General features: G+C 41.4%; 1 protein-coding gene across 8 annotated transcripts in view; it reads right to left on the bottom strand.

Moving 5' to 3' along the window:
• PATJ (PATJ crumbs cell polarity complex component) overlaps positions 1 to 19,950 on the bottom strand; it is a 371,435-nt gene that overhangs the window by 49,728 nt on the left and 301,757 nt on the right. For all 8 annotated transcript variants that reach the window (XM_045064632.1, XM_045064627.1, XM_045064628.1 and 5 more), the window contains one exon: positions 927 to 1,010. In XM_045064632.1, the coding sequence (XP_044920567.1) occupies positions 927 to 1,010 (84 nt within the window). The remainder of the gene's footprint in view (positions 1 to 926; positions 1,011 to 19,950) is intronic.

The following is a 19,950-nucleotide window of genomic DNA, read 5'->3' as shown; positions in this document are numbered from 1 at the left end:
AAGGAGAATATTCTACATTTTCATCAACTAGAAGACAAAAGAGGAAAGGCATGGGCCTCCACTTTACTGAAAGATTTATTAGGAGTAAGAAAACAATACTTAAAACGGCAATACAAGTCTTTAAAGTATCAGGTGTGCATGTTTATGCATAAGTGTCTGTGTTCTGAGGAGAGGATTTAGACAGGTACGATGGAGGAGCACAAAAAAGTAAAACTGCAACAGTGCACACTCTCATTTGATACGATGATTATAGAACTATTAGAACTACAGAACTTTAATTTTAAAAAAGTTTTCAGAGATTTAGATAATATGCCATGATCTTGATGACAGTTATTCAACGTACATTAAAAAGAAAAAAGGTACACGTTCTGCTAAATGGGAGACAAACGAGGATAAAGTACAAGGCAGTAAGGGAACAGACTTTGCAGATCAAGTTCGGTAAAGGAACTGTATTTGCTAGTATTTTTTAAAAAAAAACTTTATTTACTTATATTAGTTTTAAAAAATTTTAAAGATTTTTATTTATTTGACAGAGAGAGACAACAGCGAGAGAGGGAACACAAGCAGGGGCAGAGAGAGAGGGGAAGCAGGCTTCCCTTCCCGCTGGGCAGGGAGCCTGATGCGGGGCTTGATCCCAGGATGCTGGGATCATGACCTGAGCCAAACGCAGAGGCTTAAGGACTGAGCCACCCAGGCGCCCCTTCGTTTTTAAAAAATTTTATTTATTTTTTTAAGCAGGCTGGGAGGGACAGAGAAAAAATCTTAAGGAGGAGCTGGCTTCCTGCTCTTCGGGGAGCCTAAAGTAGGGCTGAATCTCAACCCTGAGATCATGACTGGAGCCAAAATCAAGAGTCAGACACTTAACTGACTGAGCCACCCAGTGCCCCTGTTATTTGCTAGTATTAAATAAATTCACACTCCCCTACCTCTAATATCTGGTCACCAGCCCAAAGTCTTCCATCTCTGGCTGCTGCTCCTTCTTCGTAGACTTCGTGTATAACTATAGCGTCCTATAAAAAACAAATTCTTATTAATTTTCAACAACCATAAATGCTTCCTTACACAAACAACCAAACCATAGGCCAGCAACTCATAATTTGCTCTTCGCTAATAACGTCATATTTTATTTGACCTAAAAGTAAACAAAACACGCAGTTACAATATATTCAGAGGTATCATTAATTTTTCCTAGGTTTATTATTTCATTCCTTCAGGACTGGCTTTGCCTAATATTTCAAGTTAAACTTCCCCCATGTGTTTTACTGTTAACCTGTACATTGCTGCTGTGAATGAACTTGAGGTGAACTATGTGTCCTTCTTATTTACATTTTATGGTATATTTTGAGACATGGTTTCAGGTATTTATTAGTATTCAAGGATTTGGCATAAATGTGTGGCCTGATGCAGGGGGTCTGTTAGGCCTCATTACTCAGGCAATGAAAGAAAAGAACTGAAGTGGAATGAAATGACCCCGGAGGACGAAGCATGGAGGAGGGGAAAGGGCGTTCATGAGCCTAAGTGTCAGACAGCTGTGCGTTCAAATTCTGACCTGCCCGTGTCTAACTCTGGGCAAATTAACTCCCAAACTTAGCATTCTCAGCCATAGAATCAGGACACTGTCGAAGGCAGGGAACTGTCAGCTGATGAACACAGATCATGGTTAGTGAATTTAAAAGATTCCTATCTTTTCAAATTAATAACCTTACATTTTTTTATTATAAAAATAACACATGTAAAGGACTCAAGCAAAACCACAGAGTGTAGTCAACTATGGAAGAAACCGCCTCCCTCTCCTGCCCCTCAGGCCCATGACCCAGAGACAATCCCCATCAGCAGTTTCCTAAAGACCCTGCAGACAGTTCACACCTGTACAACCGTATACTGATACTATATATATATAGGTTTTGGTGAGACTATTTAAAAATTAGTCAATGGAATATGTTCAGATGACTTTTCCCCCTGATGTTGGGCACAGGGGATTTCTTTAAAAAAATTATTTATTTATTTATTTTGTGGGGAGGGAGAGAGAGAGAGAAAGCATGAGCGGGAAGGGCAGAGGGAGAGGGAATCTGAGGCAGACAATAAGCTGCACACGGAACCTGACGTAGGGCTTGATCTGACAACCCTGATGTCATGACCCTGAGATCCTGACCTGTGCCGAAATGGAGGGTTGAATGCTAAACCGACTGCTCTACCCAGGCATCCCACCCGTAGGCGATTTTTATGAAGCCGAAAACTGAACCAGAAGTCATTGGTTCTTTCTGTTGTTTATTAAACCGAGGGGCACTGAAAAAACGATGCTGAGAGGATCATGTCAGGTGTCTTGGAGCACTGCTGGGAGAGGAAAAGAGCTTCTGAGTGGAGACTAGAAACAGATCTGTGGGTCCCATGAGTGTGGATTTGAGCCCTGCACTGCCCAGTGACCCCCCATCCCCACCAACCCCCAGCACACACGCTGGTTGCAAGACCTTGCAAGCAGTGGTCAAGGTGGGAGACTCTAGGCATAATGAATCCTACCTTGGAAGAAGTTCTGTGTCCCAAGCACTGGGGCTTGGAAGCAGCAGGATTTCTTGACTTGCGATCATAAAGGTCTGGGTAAGAGAGGGCTTGATGATCACCGGGAGGACTGATGATAATGATCAGGGGCCTACCAGTGACATCTGGGAGCTTTGTAAAGAAACTAGAACTCAAGAGTTTCAGAGGCCTCCAAAATGACGGAGGTTGATTCTGCCTTAGTCCAGAAATATGGAGCCTCAAAATCAGAATTAAATTGACAAGAAGTCAATGTAAAGAAATATTTCTTGCGAAAATAAAACAAATAAGATAGAAAAGACCCAAACCAAATATTTTTTTTTTTTAATTTTTAAAAATTTACTTGAGAGAGTGAGCAAGTGCACAAATGGGGAGGGGCAGAGGTAGAGGGAAAAACAGGCTCCCCACTGAGCAGGGAGCCTGATGCTGGGCTTGATCCCAGGGCCTTGGGATCATGATCTGAGCTGAAGGCAGATGCTTAACAGACCCAGGTAGTCCCCAAATCTACTTTCTTCTTCTTCTTTTTTTTTGAAGATTTTATTTATTTATTTGACAGAGAGAGACAGGGATCACAAGTAGGCAGAGAGGCAGGCAGGGGTGGGGGGGGAAGCAGGCTCCCTGCTCAGCAGAGAGCCTGGTGAGGGGCTCCATCCCAGGACCCTGACAGCATGACCTGAGCTGAAGGCAGAGGCTTCATCCACTGAGCCACCCAGGCACCCCTAAATAAAATCTTTATTTTTATTTTTTTAGATTTTATTTATTTGACAGATCACAAGTAGGCAGAGAGGCAGGCAGAGAGAGGTGGTGGGGGTGGGAAGCAGGCTCCCTGCAAAGCAGAGAGCCCAATGCAGGGCTCGATCCCAGGACCCTGGGATCATGACCTGAGCCAAAGGCAGAGGTTTTAACCCACTGAGCCATCCAGGCGCCCTCTAAATAAAATCTTTAAAAGAAAGATTGGATTTAGTTATTTGAGAAGGTGAGAGAATCAGAGCAAGTGAGCATGAGAGGGGCAAGGTCAGAGGAAGGAGCAGACCCCCTGCTGAGCAGGGAGCCCAATGAGGGATTCCATTCCGGGACTCCAGGGTCACGACCTGAGCTGAAATGAATGCAGTTGCTCGGCCAACTGAGCCACCCAGGCGCCCCGATAAAAAAAGAAATATGTTGTTTCTCAAATACCAAACTCATGGCTGATGATCTGTCTGGTCCTTGAGTCTGTGTGGACAAACTACTCATTTATTCTTTCCTTTGACTACTGCTGTGATTTCTCTTAAAGTTATCAATGAAAATACAAGAACACATGAGACACACTGAACTATCAATAGAAAAAAGTCACATTTCTTACAACATGCCTGTGTGCTGAAAGTGTGACATTATGGTTCTGGACAGCTGTATTAACTGGTGGTGCTAGAGGTGAGAAGTGGGGCCAACAGCTAAACTAGAAATGCAGGCTGGTGAACTGAAGAGAAAAGTGGATTTGTTTTTCTTTTCTTTTCTTTTTTTTTTAAATTTTATTTATTTGACACAGAGAGAGAGAGAGATCACAAGTAGGCAGAGAGGCAGGCAGAGAGAGAGAAGGAGGCAGGCTCCCCGCCGAGCAGAGAGTCTGATGTGGGACTCGATCCCAGGACCCTGAGATCACGACCCGAGCTGAAGGCAGAGGCTTAACCCACTGAGCCACCCAGGTGCCCCTGGATTTGTTTTTCAAAACTTACATGCTTCATGAACCTCATGAAGGACAGAATAATATTAAAAAAAAAAAAAATACTGCACTGAGGTATTTTAGGCAGCTATGTGACAAGGCAACATGAAAATTTTCTTTCCTTCTACTTTGAAACAATTGTGATTGGATGAAATAACGGGTCATTAATGAAAGGCTGCCCTTTATTGTTTAAAATAAAAAATCTGGAGTTGATTATACATGTGATTCTTATCTCCTCAGTTATATCCTCTTAAATGTTAACGCTCTTCAGCTATTTACACAAAACTGCTTGTTGGCACAGTTCTGAGTGGCTCCTCTCCCACTCCTCTCTCCACATATTTAAATAACATTCCTTCACCTTAGAATACCTCAGTGACTCTGTCTACCAATATCAATGATGACTTCTAAAACTCCTCTAGTCCCGAAGCAGCATTTCATCATATCACTGTGGGTGGGTTGCTGGCTTACACGGAGGAGAGACTGTAGAGATAAATGATTATGAGCTAGGTTTCTGAAGTCAGATTTCTTGGTTCAAATCCTGGCCCTGCTACTTCTGGCCATCGGGCTTGGGACAACTGTTAACTCCTCCAGGCCTTAGCTTCCTTGTGTTTATATGGTTTTAATAATATTATCTACACATAAAGCTTTATGTACAGTGCCAGCACATAGTAAGGAAGTGAGAACATCTCATTATATTTAATGCCTCCGTGCCAAAGTTGGCGCACGCTTTCCATTTGTGCCATTCAATCCTCATAACAAGGAAGCAAGTGCAGTATTATTGGTCTCATTTACAGTTCCGGGTGTGGAGGCTCAGAAGGATTCAGACTTGACCAGGTCTTTGCCGCTTCTAAGTAGGAAAGATCAAATTCCAACTTGGGACTGTTTAACACCAAAGCCTGTGTTCCTACCACTACTGCAAGCGTCTCATCTGTTTTGAATATTTTATTTTGCACTTGCATAAAAGCTAACTTGGGATTTTCCATATGGCATCAATTCTGTTGAATTATTGTCTCCTCAACTCCACAGCAAAAACCTTAAGGGCATGAGCTGATCATTTTATAGAGAGTGAACAAAAGACAACTGTGGAAGTGAAAACTGAAGCCTTTGGCTTAATGAGGTGGGGTGATGATCTATGGACCTCACTTGCTAGTGCTGGTACCTGGTTAGGGGGTTTGCACCATACAAAGCATGATGGGTAAGCTCCCTCCCCAATTCAACACGGAGCCTCGCTCCTAATTCTGTTTGTTATTCTTGTCTCTTTCCTTCCTTCCTTTCTTTATTTTGTTCCCATCCTCTTTCTACTTACCCAGATTATTCACTGAACGATTCTTTCTATAGGAGCAGATACAAAAGAAAATTATATACACGTGATGCATTGATGTTTGAAATAAAAAGTTTTCAGTACAAAAAAACCAGATTAATTTCTCCTAATGGCAGACTTAAGAATCATTTACAGATGACTAAGACTGACATATAATAAAAAATTAATTTTTTATTATGAGAGAATAATATTTTTATTTATTTTTTTTAAAAGATTTTATTTATTTGTCAGAGAGAGAGAGGGAGAGAGAGCGAGCACAGGCAGACAGAATGGCAAGCAGAGGCAGAGGGAGAAGCAGGCTCCCTGCCAAGCAAGGAGCCTGATGTGGGAGTCGATCCCAGGACGTTGGGATCATGACCTGAGCCGAAGGCAGCTGCTCAACCAGCTGAGCCACCCAGGCGTCCCAAAGAGAATAATATTTTTATTATAAGAGAAATTTACATAAGATGGTCTGTTTATTTACTGCCTGAAACAAGACCAACAATTATACTTTGGCCACTCTATGTTACTCATTTGACTGGCCAACTCTGGAGCCAGGGAAGAATTTCATCAGTGAGCTGGAGAATCTTTCAAATGTTGGGTTTTTCCTAATCAGAAGGGTCAGGCAGGATTTTAGAGACATAGGAAAAGTCTTCTGTGTAAAAACTTTCCTCTCATCAGTTTCTGTCTGAAACATGTTTAACTTGAGGAAAATTCCTTTATTCCATTAATTAGGGATAACATTAAAAAAAAAATAGACACTCCAGAAAGAAGCGCCTGGCAAGTAAATTTAACATACTGTTTAAGGGATTACTGTCTTTTGGGGGGGGCTACTGTCTTAATGTCTCCATTCTTTCTTATTTTTTATTTTTTAAGATTTTTAATTATTTATTTGGAAGAGAGAGTGAGTGAGAGAGCAGGCATGCACAATCAGGGGAAGTGGCAGGCAGAGAGAGAGAGAAGTAGACTCCACGCTGAGCAGGGAGTCCAAAGTGGGGCTCGATCCCACAACCCTGAGATTGTGACCTGAGCAGAAGGCAGATGTTTAACCAGCTGAGCCACCCAGGTGTTCTTGGTATCTCCATTCTTAAAAGAAAAAGTATTTTTCAAATATAGATAATATACATACATGGTACTCAACTCAAAACTGATTTTTTTTTTTTTAAAGATTTTATTTTTATTCACAAGTAGACAGAGAGGCAGGCAGAGAGAGAGAGAGGCTCTCTGCTCAGCAGAGAGGGGCTTGATCCCCGGACTCAGCTGGAAGCCTTCCCAAGGCTTGAAGGTCATGGTCTCTCTTACCTGCTACCTCCTTTGTTTCATGAAATTCTACTTGAGACAGCCAAGTGCCACATCTTCTATGAAACTTTTTCTGACTCTCTCCCCCTGGCAAGGCTGATCAACCTCGCTGTGGGTCACTGTATTTCCTAGTATTATTGAACTACGTCCTAGTCTCAGTAGAACCCTTCCAACTCCTCTTTGTACCGTGGCGCTGAGACCAGAGTAGGCACCGAGTAAATGTTTGCTAAATGATTATCAAGAAATTGGTTGGAATGGAAATAGGATCAAAATGACCCAGAAAGAGGAAGCCACCAAGGTATGTCATAATCTTATCCTAATCCAACCAAGCTTCTCTCTCTCGTTCTTTTTTTAAATCCCCATCCAGCTTCTAATGCCAAAATATTTGTGATATACAACTAAAATGCCCTTCATGTGAATTTCCAGGGGATTTACTTTAGCTCCAAGAGTTTTTTTTTTTTTTTAAAGAGGGAGGGAGGGGCAGTGGGAGAGAGAGAATCTCAAGCAGGCTCTGCACTATGTGCAGAGCCCGACACAGGGCTCAATCTCACACTCTGAGATCACGACCTGAGCTGAAATCAAAAGTCAGATGCTTAACCAGCTGACTGAGCCACACAGGTGCCCCTCAAAGAGCAATTTAAAGAGGCAAGGGTGAGGGACTTAATTATCACTGAGCCCCACGAAAATCACAAACTCCTCCAATGGGATTTAAACTCTGCATTGCTATTCAAGAATTTCACAACGGAGGGGGGGGGGGTTGTGAAACTGGATGGCTCAGTCATTAAGCATCTGCCTTCAGCTCAGGTCATGATCCCAGGGTCCTGGCATCGAGCCCCACATCAGGCTCCCTGCTTGCGTTCCCTCTCTCGCTATGTCTCTCTCTGTCAAATAAATAAATAAAATTAAAAAAAAAAAAAAGAATTTCACAACAGGCAGTAATGGACCCTTAGAGTCAAAGCCATCGGACACTTCAGCCCATCTGCCATCACTTTACTGTTCAAACTGCCAACAAGTAGGCAGAGCAACTCATCAACATACCAATACTCAGCAAACGGCAATTTTATTTTTGTACCATAGGCCCAGAATCCTTGCAGAAGCTATGTGTTAGGAAAAGCAACTGTTGGTATCCATAAGCACTCCTGAGTGCGTGAACTCTTGCCCAGAATAAGATTTTATACATTTCTAGATATTCAGTGGATTGTTTCAGTAAGCATTTCAGAGCAAAACTTTGATAAAGAACTATGTTGTAGATATTCCTATAAGAGACCGTATATATACAGCTTAATTTTACTGCTTGTAGGCATGCTTTACCTAATTTGATCACTCTAGAATTAAACCCAATCTTTGCCATACTTATAAAGCCCCCGCCCCCATTCTCCTCAAAAAAAATCCTAAGGGACATTTTAACTACAGAAAAAATTCACATTAAATTTCACATTTACGGGGAAAACATATTACCAGGGATCCCCAAAGAGTGTTATGTCTTATTTCCCTGCTTTATGAGAAAACTCCCTCCTAATAAGAAAGACCCAGGAGGACCAAAGAAGGATTAAAAAGATTGTGTATAAAATGGGCATTGTTTTTCGTCTGGAAGAAATCATGGTTCAGATCTGTGGTCTTAGAGGAGTAATGCTTCTTTTAAACATCATTTAATAAGTTCCCCTCTGAGGCTGTTGCTGTTCAGAAATGATACAGACGTGTCTTCTATACAGTAGATGACTTTCCCAGCAGGAAGGCCAAACCAATGAGGGGTGATAATATTGTGGGGGTAGTAAAATGCTCGGTACAATGCTGTGCTAATCAAAACAACGTTCACCTCTACACCGAAAACCACATGGAGAGGTATTAAGTTACTGATTTGGGATGTCTACTGCTGTTAGAGAGTTTAAAAAGAAAAGTGTGGGTTAAAACTGCAAAAGAATATTTCACTCTGAACAAAGTTGACTCTACTTATGTAAGTCAAGGGTTGAGTGTCTTTAGAACATGATGCTTTTCTGTCTCAAATTCTCTGCACAGATTCTTTGGGCAGCGGGGGAGAATGAAACCCAAACAAACCAAAAAACCAAGCTTCCCTATTATATTTTAATCACCTAGATATAATCACATGAGAATGAGATTTGGAAAAGGGGGGGGCAGTATGGTGTGTAAGAAGGACAGAAGAACACAGGACTGGGAGCGAAAGGAGGTAATTTTTCTCATAGCTCTGACTGGCCCATTTTGCAAGTGGTTCTACATAAACTGCTTGGTTCATAACATTTATCAGTGCAGCACAGAGATGAAATACATGGTTTCTAAAGTCATTCCACCTCTAAAACTTTAGACCTCTGTGAACTCATACATAGCGCAAAGTGGAGGAAGCCACCGTTTTATGCAGACATGAAGACCCTACCTAAGAATTATAAGACCTCCTTCTAAATGGCAGACCAGAAGAATCCCAGCTCTTACAGGCTTAGAGAGATCAGAGTCTGGGGCCTTGGGCTGGGCGGGGGCGGGGTGCTGGCTATTCTATTAGTTATCTTTTGCGGCAAAACTTAGTGGCTTAAAACAAAAACTAACTATTTGTCTAAGATTCTGTGGGCTGGCAATTTGGGCTGGGCTCAGGGGCAAGTCTGCTGTCTGCTGTCTCAGCTGGGTTCACGTGGGTTTGTAGTCAGGTTGTTGGGGGGCTCTGCGGGGATAGTTAGGCCTCTCTCTACCAAAGCACTCTTTCCAAGGTGTGTTATCCTCCAGGAGGCCTCTCCAAGCCAGGCTTGTCTGCAAGGCAGCAGTCTTTCAGGAGGACAAGAGCTAAACCTTGAGGCTGAGCCTTGGAGTCATTCAATGTTACTTTCACTACTACTGGTCAGAGCAAGTCAACTGGAAAGAGCTACACAAAATTTATTATCAATTTTAACTTCCTACAGACTCTATCACGTCTGCCAGAGGAATTTTCCAGCCTGTAAACAATGGAAGGCAGCAACGTACAGTGGGAATACTGGCTATGGCCACATAAACCTGTGTTCAGAGTTGAGTTCTGCCACTTATCATGGTTTTGTGATACCTCTATTAAGGTATTTAACCTCACCAAAATAGTGTTCCCATTTCTGCAAATGGAATAAATCCTACCTTTTAGGGTCTGAGGATGAAATGAGATTATGTATATAATGTCAAGCAAAGTGTCGGCCAAAAAGATGTTGAATAATTGCTAATGAGGACTCCCAACACATACCTATCTAAGGTTGAAAGGGGCCTACATGGGACATGAAGGAAAGAATGTATGCCAGAGTGGTCCCAATTCACCATTCCAAGGATGAATGACACCAGTCTCAGTCCATTTTTCAATTTCTATTTTTCCTATAATTTATGGTGAACCAAGAATACAACATATTGCTCCTTTTTCTTTCTTTTTTTCTTTTTTAAAAAAGATTGTATTTTTAAGTAATGTCTACACGCAACGTGGGACTTGAACTTACAACACTGAGATCAACAGTCGCGTGCTCTACCTACGGAGCCAGCCAGGGTCCTCTGACTGCTTCTTTTCAAGAAAGATTATACTATAGTATACTATAGGTTCTTCTTTTGTTTTCTTTTTTTCTTTCCTCTCTCTCTCTCTTTCTCAGAGGGAGAAAAAGAGGGGCAGGGCAGAGGCATAGGGAGAGAGAATCTTAAGCAGGCTCCAAGCCCAATGCAGAGCCCAACCTGTGGCTTGATCTTACAGCCCTGAAATCATGACCTGAGGTGAAATCAAGAGTCATAATGGACACTTAACTGACTGAGCCACCCAGGCGCCCCTTCAAGTTATGCTTTCTGAAGTCATGGGCTGCTCAGGGCTAAGGCCAAGGGACCATTTGAATGCAAACAAGATCTAAGCCAGACTGCAAAAGTTCTGTTACCAGGTATTTTGATTTTTTTGTTTTCGTTAAGTAGAGTTGGTCTTCACTGTTTATGGATTCTGTATTTGCAAATTCCCTCATTCCCCCAAATCAATGTCCCTGGTGCATTCACAGTCATTTGTGGACAAGGGCAAAGTGGTGAAAAATGCATAAGTAGAACAAGGTGACATTTTGCCTTTGTGTTTCAGCTCTCATATTGTGAACAAGCATCTTTTTTGTGGTCTTTTTAGTGCATGTTTTGTATTTTTGAGCTTTTTGTTTGTGTTTTGCTGTTTAAAACATCTCCCAAGTACAAGACTGAAGTGTTGTCTTATGTTTCTAAGCAGGAGAAGGCTGTGATCTGCCATATGGAAAAAATACATGTGTTAGATAACTTTTGTTCATTTATGAATTTATGAATGTGTTGCTGGCCATGAGTTCAATGTTAATGAATCAATAAAAGATATGAAAATAACCTATCTTTAAAAAGTAACACACGTGGGGTGCCTGGGTGGCTTAGTGGGTTGGGCTGCTGCCTTCGGCTCAGGTCATGATCTCAGCGTCCTGGGATCGAGTCCCACATCGGGCTCTCTGCTCAGCAGGGAGCCTGCTTCCTCCTCTCTCTCTGCCTGCCTCTCTACCTGCCTGTAATCTCTGTCTGTCAAATAAATAAATAAAATCTTTTTAAAAAAAAAAAAAGAAAAAAATAAAGTAACACACGTAAAACAAGGTTATGTATTTATTGACTGTCAAAATGTTCTGACCAGAGGAATCCATCACTGGAAGTAATGGTTCAGTATTCACTAACTCAGTGTTTGCTATGACTTTATAGAACACAATTGCCATGGGTAAGAAAAACTTGACTATACTTCCTACCGCTGCTTTGTCCTGGTGATACTTTCCTATAACACAGCAGGGAAGTCTAGCGTGAAAGGTCATACAGGTAGAAACGCAAACATGGTCTATCTATGATAGGGACGGAAGGACTCCTGTCAACAAAGGCAGGTCTCAGTTTTCCCTGCTATCATGGGCCAGTAGGTTAATTAACCCAAGGATGGAAGACTGAATGCATTTTTCTCGCTATAGCATGTGTTATCATGCTTACATTCCATGGGTTTTGTAGATCTATGTATTTTTGAACTCGTTACAAAGGTAAAGGGCAAATAAAATTCAAGACAAGTTGCAAAGATGCTAATCCTCCCCACCTTCAAGCCCTCTGCTTTTTTTTTTTTTTAAGATTTTATTTATTTATTTATTTGAAAGACAGATCACAAGTAGGCAGAGAGGCAGGTAGAAAGAGAGGAGGAAGCAGGCTATCCGCAGGGCGGACAGCCCGATGCGGGGCTCGATCCCAGGACCCTGGGATCATGACCTGAGCTGAAGGCAGAGGCTTTAACCCACTGAGCCACCCAGGCGCCCCTCAAGCCCTCTGCTTTGATGCAAAAGTATCTGGCATACCCTCGCTGATTCATGAGAAGCAACACGGTAAGAGATTACTTTCAGGGGTCCCTGGGTGGCTCAGTCGGTTAAGTGTCTGCCTTTGGGGCGCCTGCGTGGCTCAGTGGGTTAGGCCGCTGCCTTCGGCTCAGGTCATGATCTCAGGGTCCTGGGATCAAGTCCCGCATCAGGCTCTCTGCTCGGCGGGGAGCCTGCTTCCTCCTCTCTCTCTCTCTCTGCCTGCCTCTCTGCCTACTTATGATCTCTCTCTGTCAAATAAATAAATAAAATCTTTAAAAAAAAAAAAAAGTGTCTGCCTTTGGCTTGCGTCATGGTCCCAGAGTCCTGGGATCAAGCCCCACATTGGGATCCCTGCTCCACGTGGAGCCTGCTTCTCCTTCTTCCTCTGCCTGCTGCTTCCCCTGCTTGTGCTCTCTCTCTCTTTCTGTCAAGTAAATAAATAAAATATTTTTTAAAAATGTTGTGGATGAATGCCATTGAAATACCTTTAACTAAATAACCCACAGTGGTTATGGTTACACACATATAAAAAATTTTATATCTATAAATATAAATATATATTTATATAGGAGTTACAGAAATATAATATTTATATATCATGCTCATTTATATATAAATACTATATATTTATATACAAATAATATAAATATGATATATTAAATATAAATTAATTATAATAAATTATAATATATAATATGTAGAAAAAACAATATAAAAATAACAAATTAAATTATATATATAGATAGATATAGATTACTTTCAATATCTCATAAGAACACACAGGGCTTGAGGCAGAATGTCGCCAATAAATGCCATATTTATTCTAAGATGACTTTTTTCTCATCTTATTTTGTTAAGATTTTATTTATTTATTTGAGAGAAAGAGAAAGTGAGAATGTGAGCACAAGCAGGAGTAGCAGGCAGAGGGAGAGGTAGAAATAGGCTCCCTACTGAGTAAGGAGCCCAATAGGACTCACTCCCACGACTCTTGGGACCATGACCTGATCTGAAGGCAGAGGTTAATGACTGCGCCAACCAGGCACCCCTCTCCTTTTATTTTAATTTCATAATTTGGATGAATCTCAGAATCAAGTGTACATTCAATATACACTTTTCTACCATGGACATGATAAAATATTACTGATATAGAAAAAGTACAATATTTGTCAAACTGATACAGTTTTGCTTGCCAACTTCATGGGCTGAATAAATGTTTCTGTTCAGAAAACCTGAAGAAGCCACAACTATACAAGGGAAGTCAACAAGAGTCAAAAGAACTTATACTTTGAATCATACTTTGTGAAATCTGGATACTCTAATAAATTCGTGTTCACTACACAGATTTTCTATGAATCTCAAAACATGGTCTTCAACTAATCCCCATAAAACTCTGCTACAAAGGAACAAAGGCTGAGTCTCTATATCTTAATCTCAATTTATTCATTTATTCTAATATGCTTTGGGTAGAGTATGAAAATTCATACCTACCAAACCCTCCAAGAGAAAGAAAATGGACCACAATGTTCAGCACCCACTATTTTGAAATGCTGAGATTTTCTTGGGTAATAAACCCTAGGCAACATAAATGATTGTTAAACCAGCAACACTAGTGGCTCTTGACTAAAAGTATGGATTAAATGATCAGTTACACAGGAAACCGTAACAGTAACGTTTGTGTGTGTGTGTATGTGTGTGTGTGTGTGTGTGTGTGTTAGAGCAATGGAGTATATAAGCTATCCTAAAACTCAAGCTCAGGGATTGCAAACTTTTGCACACTACAGGTAACTAAAATGTGGAATGAAAATATTAGAATGAAAATCTAATATAAGAATTGCAATGAATATATAAAAAGTTTCACATTTTAAGACATTGAAAAGCATTCCCCTCTCAAACTCAGAAAAGAAGCTGTTTTATATTTACTTAAAATGGAGTTCCCTTGCCAAGACTGACTTAGCAAAAGGTTGATACCAACATGAATATAATTTTTCATACTGAAATATAGATTTATTTTAAGGAAATGGGATAATATTTGCATTATATTTTATAAGTCCCTATAGTTCCATCTGGTCCTTATTTATCTAAACTTTACTCAGCTTGCATAATATTTTTGCTTACAGTCATATTCTTTAAGATCAGAAATGCCCAAATCTGGAAATTCAGAGGTACTATTCGTTAACATTCTTTCAGTGTGATTCATAGACTTTTTGCAAACTCTGCTTTGATTTTAAAATAAAACTAAGGTAATAAGATGTTTTGTGTAAAAACATATGACTTAAGCAATAATGATAAAAGGAACCTGGCTTTGGGGGATTATACGCCAAAGCAAACCACACTCCTCATGAAACAGACCGTGCAAAGTTCATTTGAAGGGGAATAGAAAAATAAAACACTTAATCAAATGTAAAAAAGTTTTCTATTCTGCTTACTTTAAAAAAAAACCTAGTAGTTTAAATTGTTACAGTTCCACATTTAAATGGCCCAAAGCAGTAACAGCTAAACAATAGCATGCAACATGGAGAATCAGGATTATGTGAGGTCACTGCAGAGCTGGACACATGGTTAGAGCTAAAAGACTGATATTTTTCACTTCAGTTTCTAGATGGATGACTTGACCACACAGTATCCAAATGTGATAGTCCTTCTAACTGGATGCTTCTTGCTAATGTACCTCTCCCATTTATAGAACATTTGTTTAATGACACTGAATTAAATTGGTACTAGATCAGGTGGGGAATAAAATACTGATTTGAAATATGGAGAGAAATCAGATTTGCAATCTGACATTCCCAGGCCTTCTAAATATTCCATGTATCCGGACACCTGGGTGGCTGTCGGTTAAGCTGCTGCCTTCAACTCAGGCTATGATCCCAGGGTCCTGGAACTGAGTCCTGCCTCGGGCTCCTTGCTCCGCAGGAAGCCTGCTTCTCTCTCTACCTCTGCCTGCCATTCTGCCTGCTTGTGCGTGTTCTCTCTCTCTGACAAATAAATATATAAACAAAATCTTTAAAAAAAATATTCTGGGTATCTAAATTTTACAATCTACCCTCGGCATTCACTGACCTCAATTACAAAACGATGGTACCGAAAATATAAAGACAAAACAAATGCCTTAGGCTAATTGTTTTCCTCTTACAAAGAGACAAGCTTATCTTCAGCCCAGAGGAACCACACAAGTGTAACAAAGAGGGCTTATATTCATAAATTTAACCTTTCCAAAAGTGGTAACAATAACTAGCTTCCATAAAACAAAACTAAACAATAATGAAGCCTTATTCTCTAGTTCAAAAAACTCAAAGACATTTTAAGAAATTTGTGAGATGGGAATATAAAAAAAGAGAGAGAATTTCCTTAGACTGCCATAACCTTGAGAAAGAGAATTATCAATGTAAATGTTCCTGCCTGATTAAAAAATAAAGCCGAATAATAATATCCTTGCAAATGCCTGCATCTGTCAAAATATTTCTCGAGATTCGGCACTCATTACATAGTTCATTCCACCTTTGCCCAACTGATGTTTAGAAAATCCTTCCTTATGAAAACGTGAAATCTGTTTTTCACCAAGCCCCTTGGAAGAACCTGCTGTTATCCCTCATTCACAAAAAGATAACCTTACATGTTTGCAGAGAGTTGTCATTGTCCCCTCTGATCTTCTTTTCCCAACTCGACTCAATTCTTCCTTGCCATGATGTGGTTTCAACAATGTCCTGTCGACCACGTTGTCATACCCAGAAATGAACAGAATACTCTAGCTCCAGTTAAAACTGATCAGGCAAGCACTCCAGACACATCTAATAGCACGTGCTAATGCCTCGAAAGGAATGGAAGGAGGCCAGCCTGGCCGGAGCCCGGAGTGGCTCACAGAGGCTAGACAGTCCTATTTCTATGTGGGCAAGGCACTATAAGGTGGCACTAAAGGTATAAAACACATAAAACAGGGCTGTTCTCAAGGTACTCAAGGTCTGGTGGGTAAGATGAGTAACTCCCTTCTACAGGTGAAGGTCGATGGCATATAGTGGTAGCCCTAGAAAAGGAGCCCAGTCGTTTGGCTTTGGAGTTGGATCATCGGACCAACTGCTAGCATTAGGCCCTTGGAGAAGTTACCTAACTTACCTGCGTCTTCATTTCCTCATCTGTTAAATGGGGGTAATATTGCTCCCTCTTCCATAGCGTTATTGTGAGAATTAAGTAAGAGGATACATATTAATTACATATTAAGAGTATCAAATCACTTTTTAAAAGTGTGATGCTGACAAATATTTAAATATGCAGAAACAAAGTCTTGTTTCTCAGTGTGGAGCTGATGTATCAAAAACAGACATATGGGGGCACCTGGGTGGCTCAGTGGGTTAAAGCCTCTGCCTTCAGCTCGAGTCATGATCCCAGGGTCCTGGGATCGAGCCCCACATCATTGGGCTCTCTGCTCAGTGGGGAGCCTGATTCCTCCTCTCTCTCTGCCTGCCTCTCTGCCTACTTGTAATCTCTGTCTGTCAAATAAATAAATAAAATCTTAAAAAAAAAAAAACCCAGACAGACATATGAAGGGAGCTGAGGATATATTTTAATATAAATGTTTAACAATAATCAATAGTAACTGAACTCATGGGCTGTCTGGGTGGCTCACTTAGTTAAGCATTTGCCTTTGACTCTGGACATGATCCCAGGGTCCCAGGATTGAGCCCCATGTTGGGCTCCCTGCTTCTCTGTCTGTCCCTCCCCCAACTCCTGCTTGAGCTCTCTCCCCCTCTCTCTCAAATAAATAAATAAAATCTTGAAAAAAATAAAGACTGAATTCAGTATGTAGATATTGGAAAAAGTCTTTTATATTCTTTACCTTATTAATCTATATACCAACCTTAAGAGGTGGATTTTGTTGTCACCGCCACCAATGAAGAAGCAGATTTAACCTAGAAGGGTTAATATGCTTGTCCAAGGCCCTACAGTTAGAGATCTGGGATTCGGATGCCATAGAATCAGTGTCATTACTCAGCCTATTAGATCTGATATGACAGTCTGGGACCTCTGGCAATGGTAACCAGAGAAAGGAAAATGCACAGAGTGAGGGTCCTGGAGAAACTTACATCACTCTTTCTGCACTTCACTTGTTCGATCCCAAGAACAGTCCAAGTCTGCCAATACTCTGAGATAAAAGATTTAAGTTCTTCTTTGTCTTCTCTAGAATTCCCAAGGCTGACCATAAAATAACCTCAACAAAATGACACTGGAGAACTACGTTTTACTTCTGAGGACACTAGAGATAAAACTTCTCATCAGCAAGCAAACATTTCAGAGAAGGGGGAATTTAAGGATTCAGGGAGAGGCTTAGGAAATCCGCGGTGAGCATAAAAGGTAAGAGTCCTCAGTCTTTCATTTGGCAGAATATGTCAAGTCTTCGGAGTTGCAAGGTTTCATGCAAACTAGCACTCCAAGACCAGAAAGAGTGGTGGTGGTGGTGGGGAGAGGTAGGATGATGGGTGGGTGGATGGACGGACAGAAAAAAATAATAGGAATAAATATACTACCAATTTTATACCTTATGTGGTTTCCTTACTGTGTGCCCCTCTAAACTCAAATGTAGAAACTCTAATGCCCAAAGTGATTGTATTAGGAGGTAGGGCTTTTTGGGAGGCAATTAGGTCATGAGAGCTGAGTCTTCATGAATGAAATTAATGCCCTTATAAAAAAGGCCTCACAGAGGCTCCTTTTACTATGTGAAGATATGAGAAGTCTCTACAGCACAGACAGGGCCCTCATCTGACCATGACAGCACCCTGACCTTGGACTTCTAGCCTCCAGAACTGTGAGAAATAAATTTCCGTTGTTTATATGCCACCCAGTCTGTGGTATTTTGCTACAGCACTCTGGATGGACTAAGATGCTGGCTTATAAGAAACATATAAAAACTAATCCACATTAATTCAATCTAGAACACGTGTGCTGTAGTGCCCCTCCGTCCCTTCCTTTCTGCTTCCCTCCTTTCTTCCTGAAGGCGGGGCTTGAACTTGAGACCCTGAGATCACTACCAGAGCTGAGATCAAGAGCTGGACGCTTAACTGACTCAGCCACCCAGATGCCCGTAGTTATACTTTCTTCTACTTTCCAGAGAAAATTCCCTATTGTAGGAGTCCTTATTAGGATTTTTCATTGGTTGGTCCCTTATATTAGACCATAAACACTGAAGGTTGTAGAATGAACTTGACTGAGCGTGTAAGGACAGGGTTATTTCACTCAATTTTACGTCCGCGGCACTAAGGGCAGCCTTTAAGCCAACATATGTAAGCTATCATAGAAGAGCCACGTACACGGAAAGGAGAAGATTAAAACAACAGAGGCAGAAGTCTGTCATTGAGGACTGGGTCCAGGTGCACTCGTAAACTTTCCCAAGAGGCTCACCCTCACCATGATTGTGGTATTTTAAAAGGCCCATTCAGAAGACTGGCTGCAAACACAATGGGATGCTAAGTGAGATCTCCCTCTCTGATCTCAGAAACCATCTGCCTTGGCTCCAGAGCAATTATTTATAGCAGATAGGACTGATGTGGTGTCAAGACCAAGTCCCAGAGGCTCAATTCCTCCAAAGATGGCAAACATATCTGTTGGATACACAACAAAGAGGGCCCAGAAACCCTAATTGGGCGGCTTGGAGCAGATGCCTGAGAAGGCTCACCAGCACTCAGAATGTGCTCTTCCCCACCTCGCCCCCATCGGAGCGGAAGAGAGGGTGCGTCACAAAATCAAATGTGCAAAGATACGTGCGAAGGCACTTCGGTCAGTGGGTCAATGCTGTCCACAGTTTCCCTTCAGATGCTCTCATCTTCATTTGCTAACTTCCGGCTGGCTGGCTGCAGTCCCGTGCCCTCAACTGGATAATGGGACCTGGACTGTCAACGAGGCTGCATAGTCCATGTCAAAATTTGGAAGGACAAACAGATCGCCATGGTGGTAAACAACGCTTTTACTCGTTGAAGCACCTTCTGCCCACCCCTGCTGTTCAGCTTCACCAAAAACGACGCGGCTATATATAACTCATGAGTTGAACTTACAGCTTTTGACGAGGTACCTGAGGTTAAGAAATAAAAGCTGTGTCCCATTTCTCATTTTTAAGTGGTACTTATCCTTCCAAGGACAATGGGATTTACAGTCTCATAAGGCAGAACTATAGATTACGAACTTCAGAACGCTGTTAAAGAATTGGGGGGGGGGTAGGGAGTGGATGGGGCTGCCTCGTGGTGGCCAGAGAAGCAGAAGCAGAGCATGGTAGCTAGCAAACAGCCTCAACAGGAAGCAGAAGGTGATGTGGGCAGTGGAAGCTCCCAGGCCGGCAGCCGGGAGCACCGGTGTGGGCAACAGGGAAGACCCCAGAGCAGCACGGGCGCAGTCACCCAGGTTTTCTAACCCACCCGTGTAAAGCCAAATCAAATTAATAACAAAGCCAAAAAAAAAAAATCAGCTAGTGAACTCATTCAGTTGGGCAAAACATGCTACGGGATCTCATATTGGAAAGAAAATTTCCTATTCCTACAGGGAATCTGGTTCTGCCTTATTTTAAGTGGTACAGACTTAGATTTCCAAAAGATAAATCAGAGGGTTACATCTTCATGAAAGAATTCACTACAGAGTTTTCTTAAAATGTAAATCCCCTGGTTCATTTCAAATGCAGATTTATATAAATTCAGTTTTTTCAATATTCAGGAATATCTCTTTGGAAAAATCAGAAAACAGGCTCTGGAAGGAAGGAAAAAGCCAATATCCAGGGTCAGCCAATAGTTTCTGCATACTACCCCAAAGACCTTGGGATGACAATTTATATATAA

Source organism: Mustela putorius, unplaced genomic scaffold (assembly GCF_011764305.1).
Source record: "Mustela putorius furo isolate JIRA1106 unplaced genomic scaffold, ASM1176430v1.1 tig00003853_pilon_pilon_pilon, whole genome shotgun sequence".
In the NCBI taxonomy this organism is placed as follows: domain Eukaryota; kingdom Metazoa; phylum Chordata; class Mammalia; order Carnivora; family Mustelidae; genus Mustela; species Mustela putorius.
This window is presented reverse-complemented; position numbering and strand designations above follow the sequence as displayed.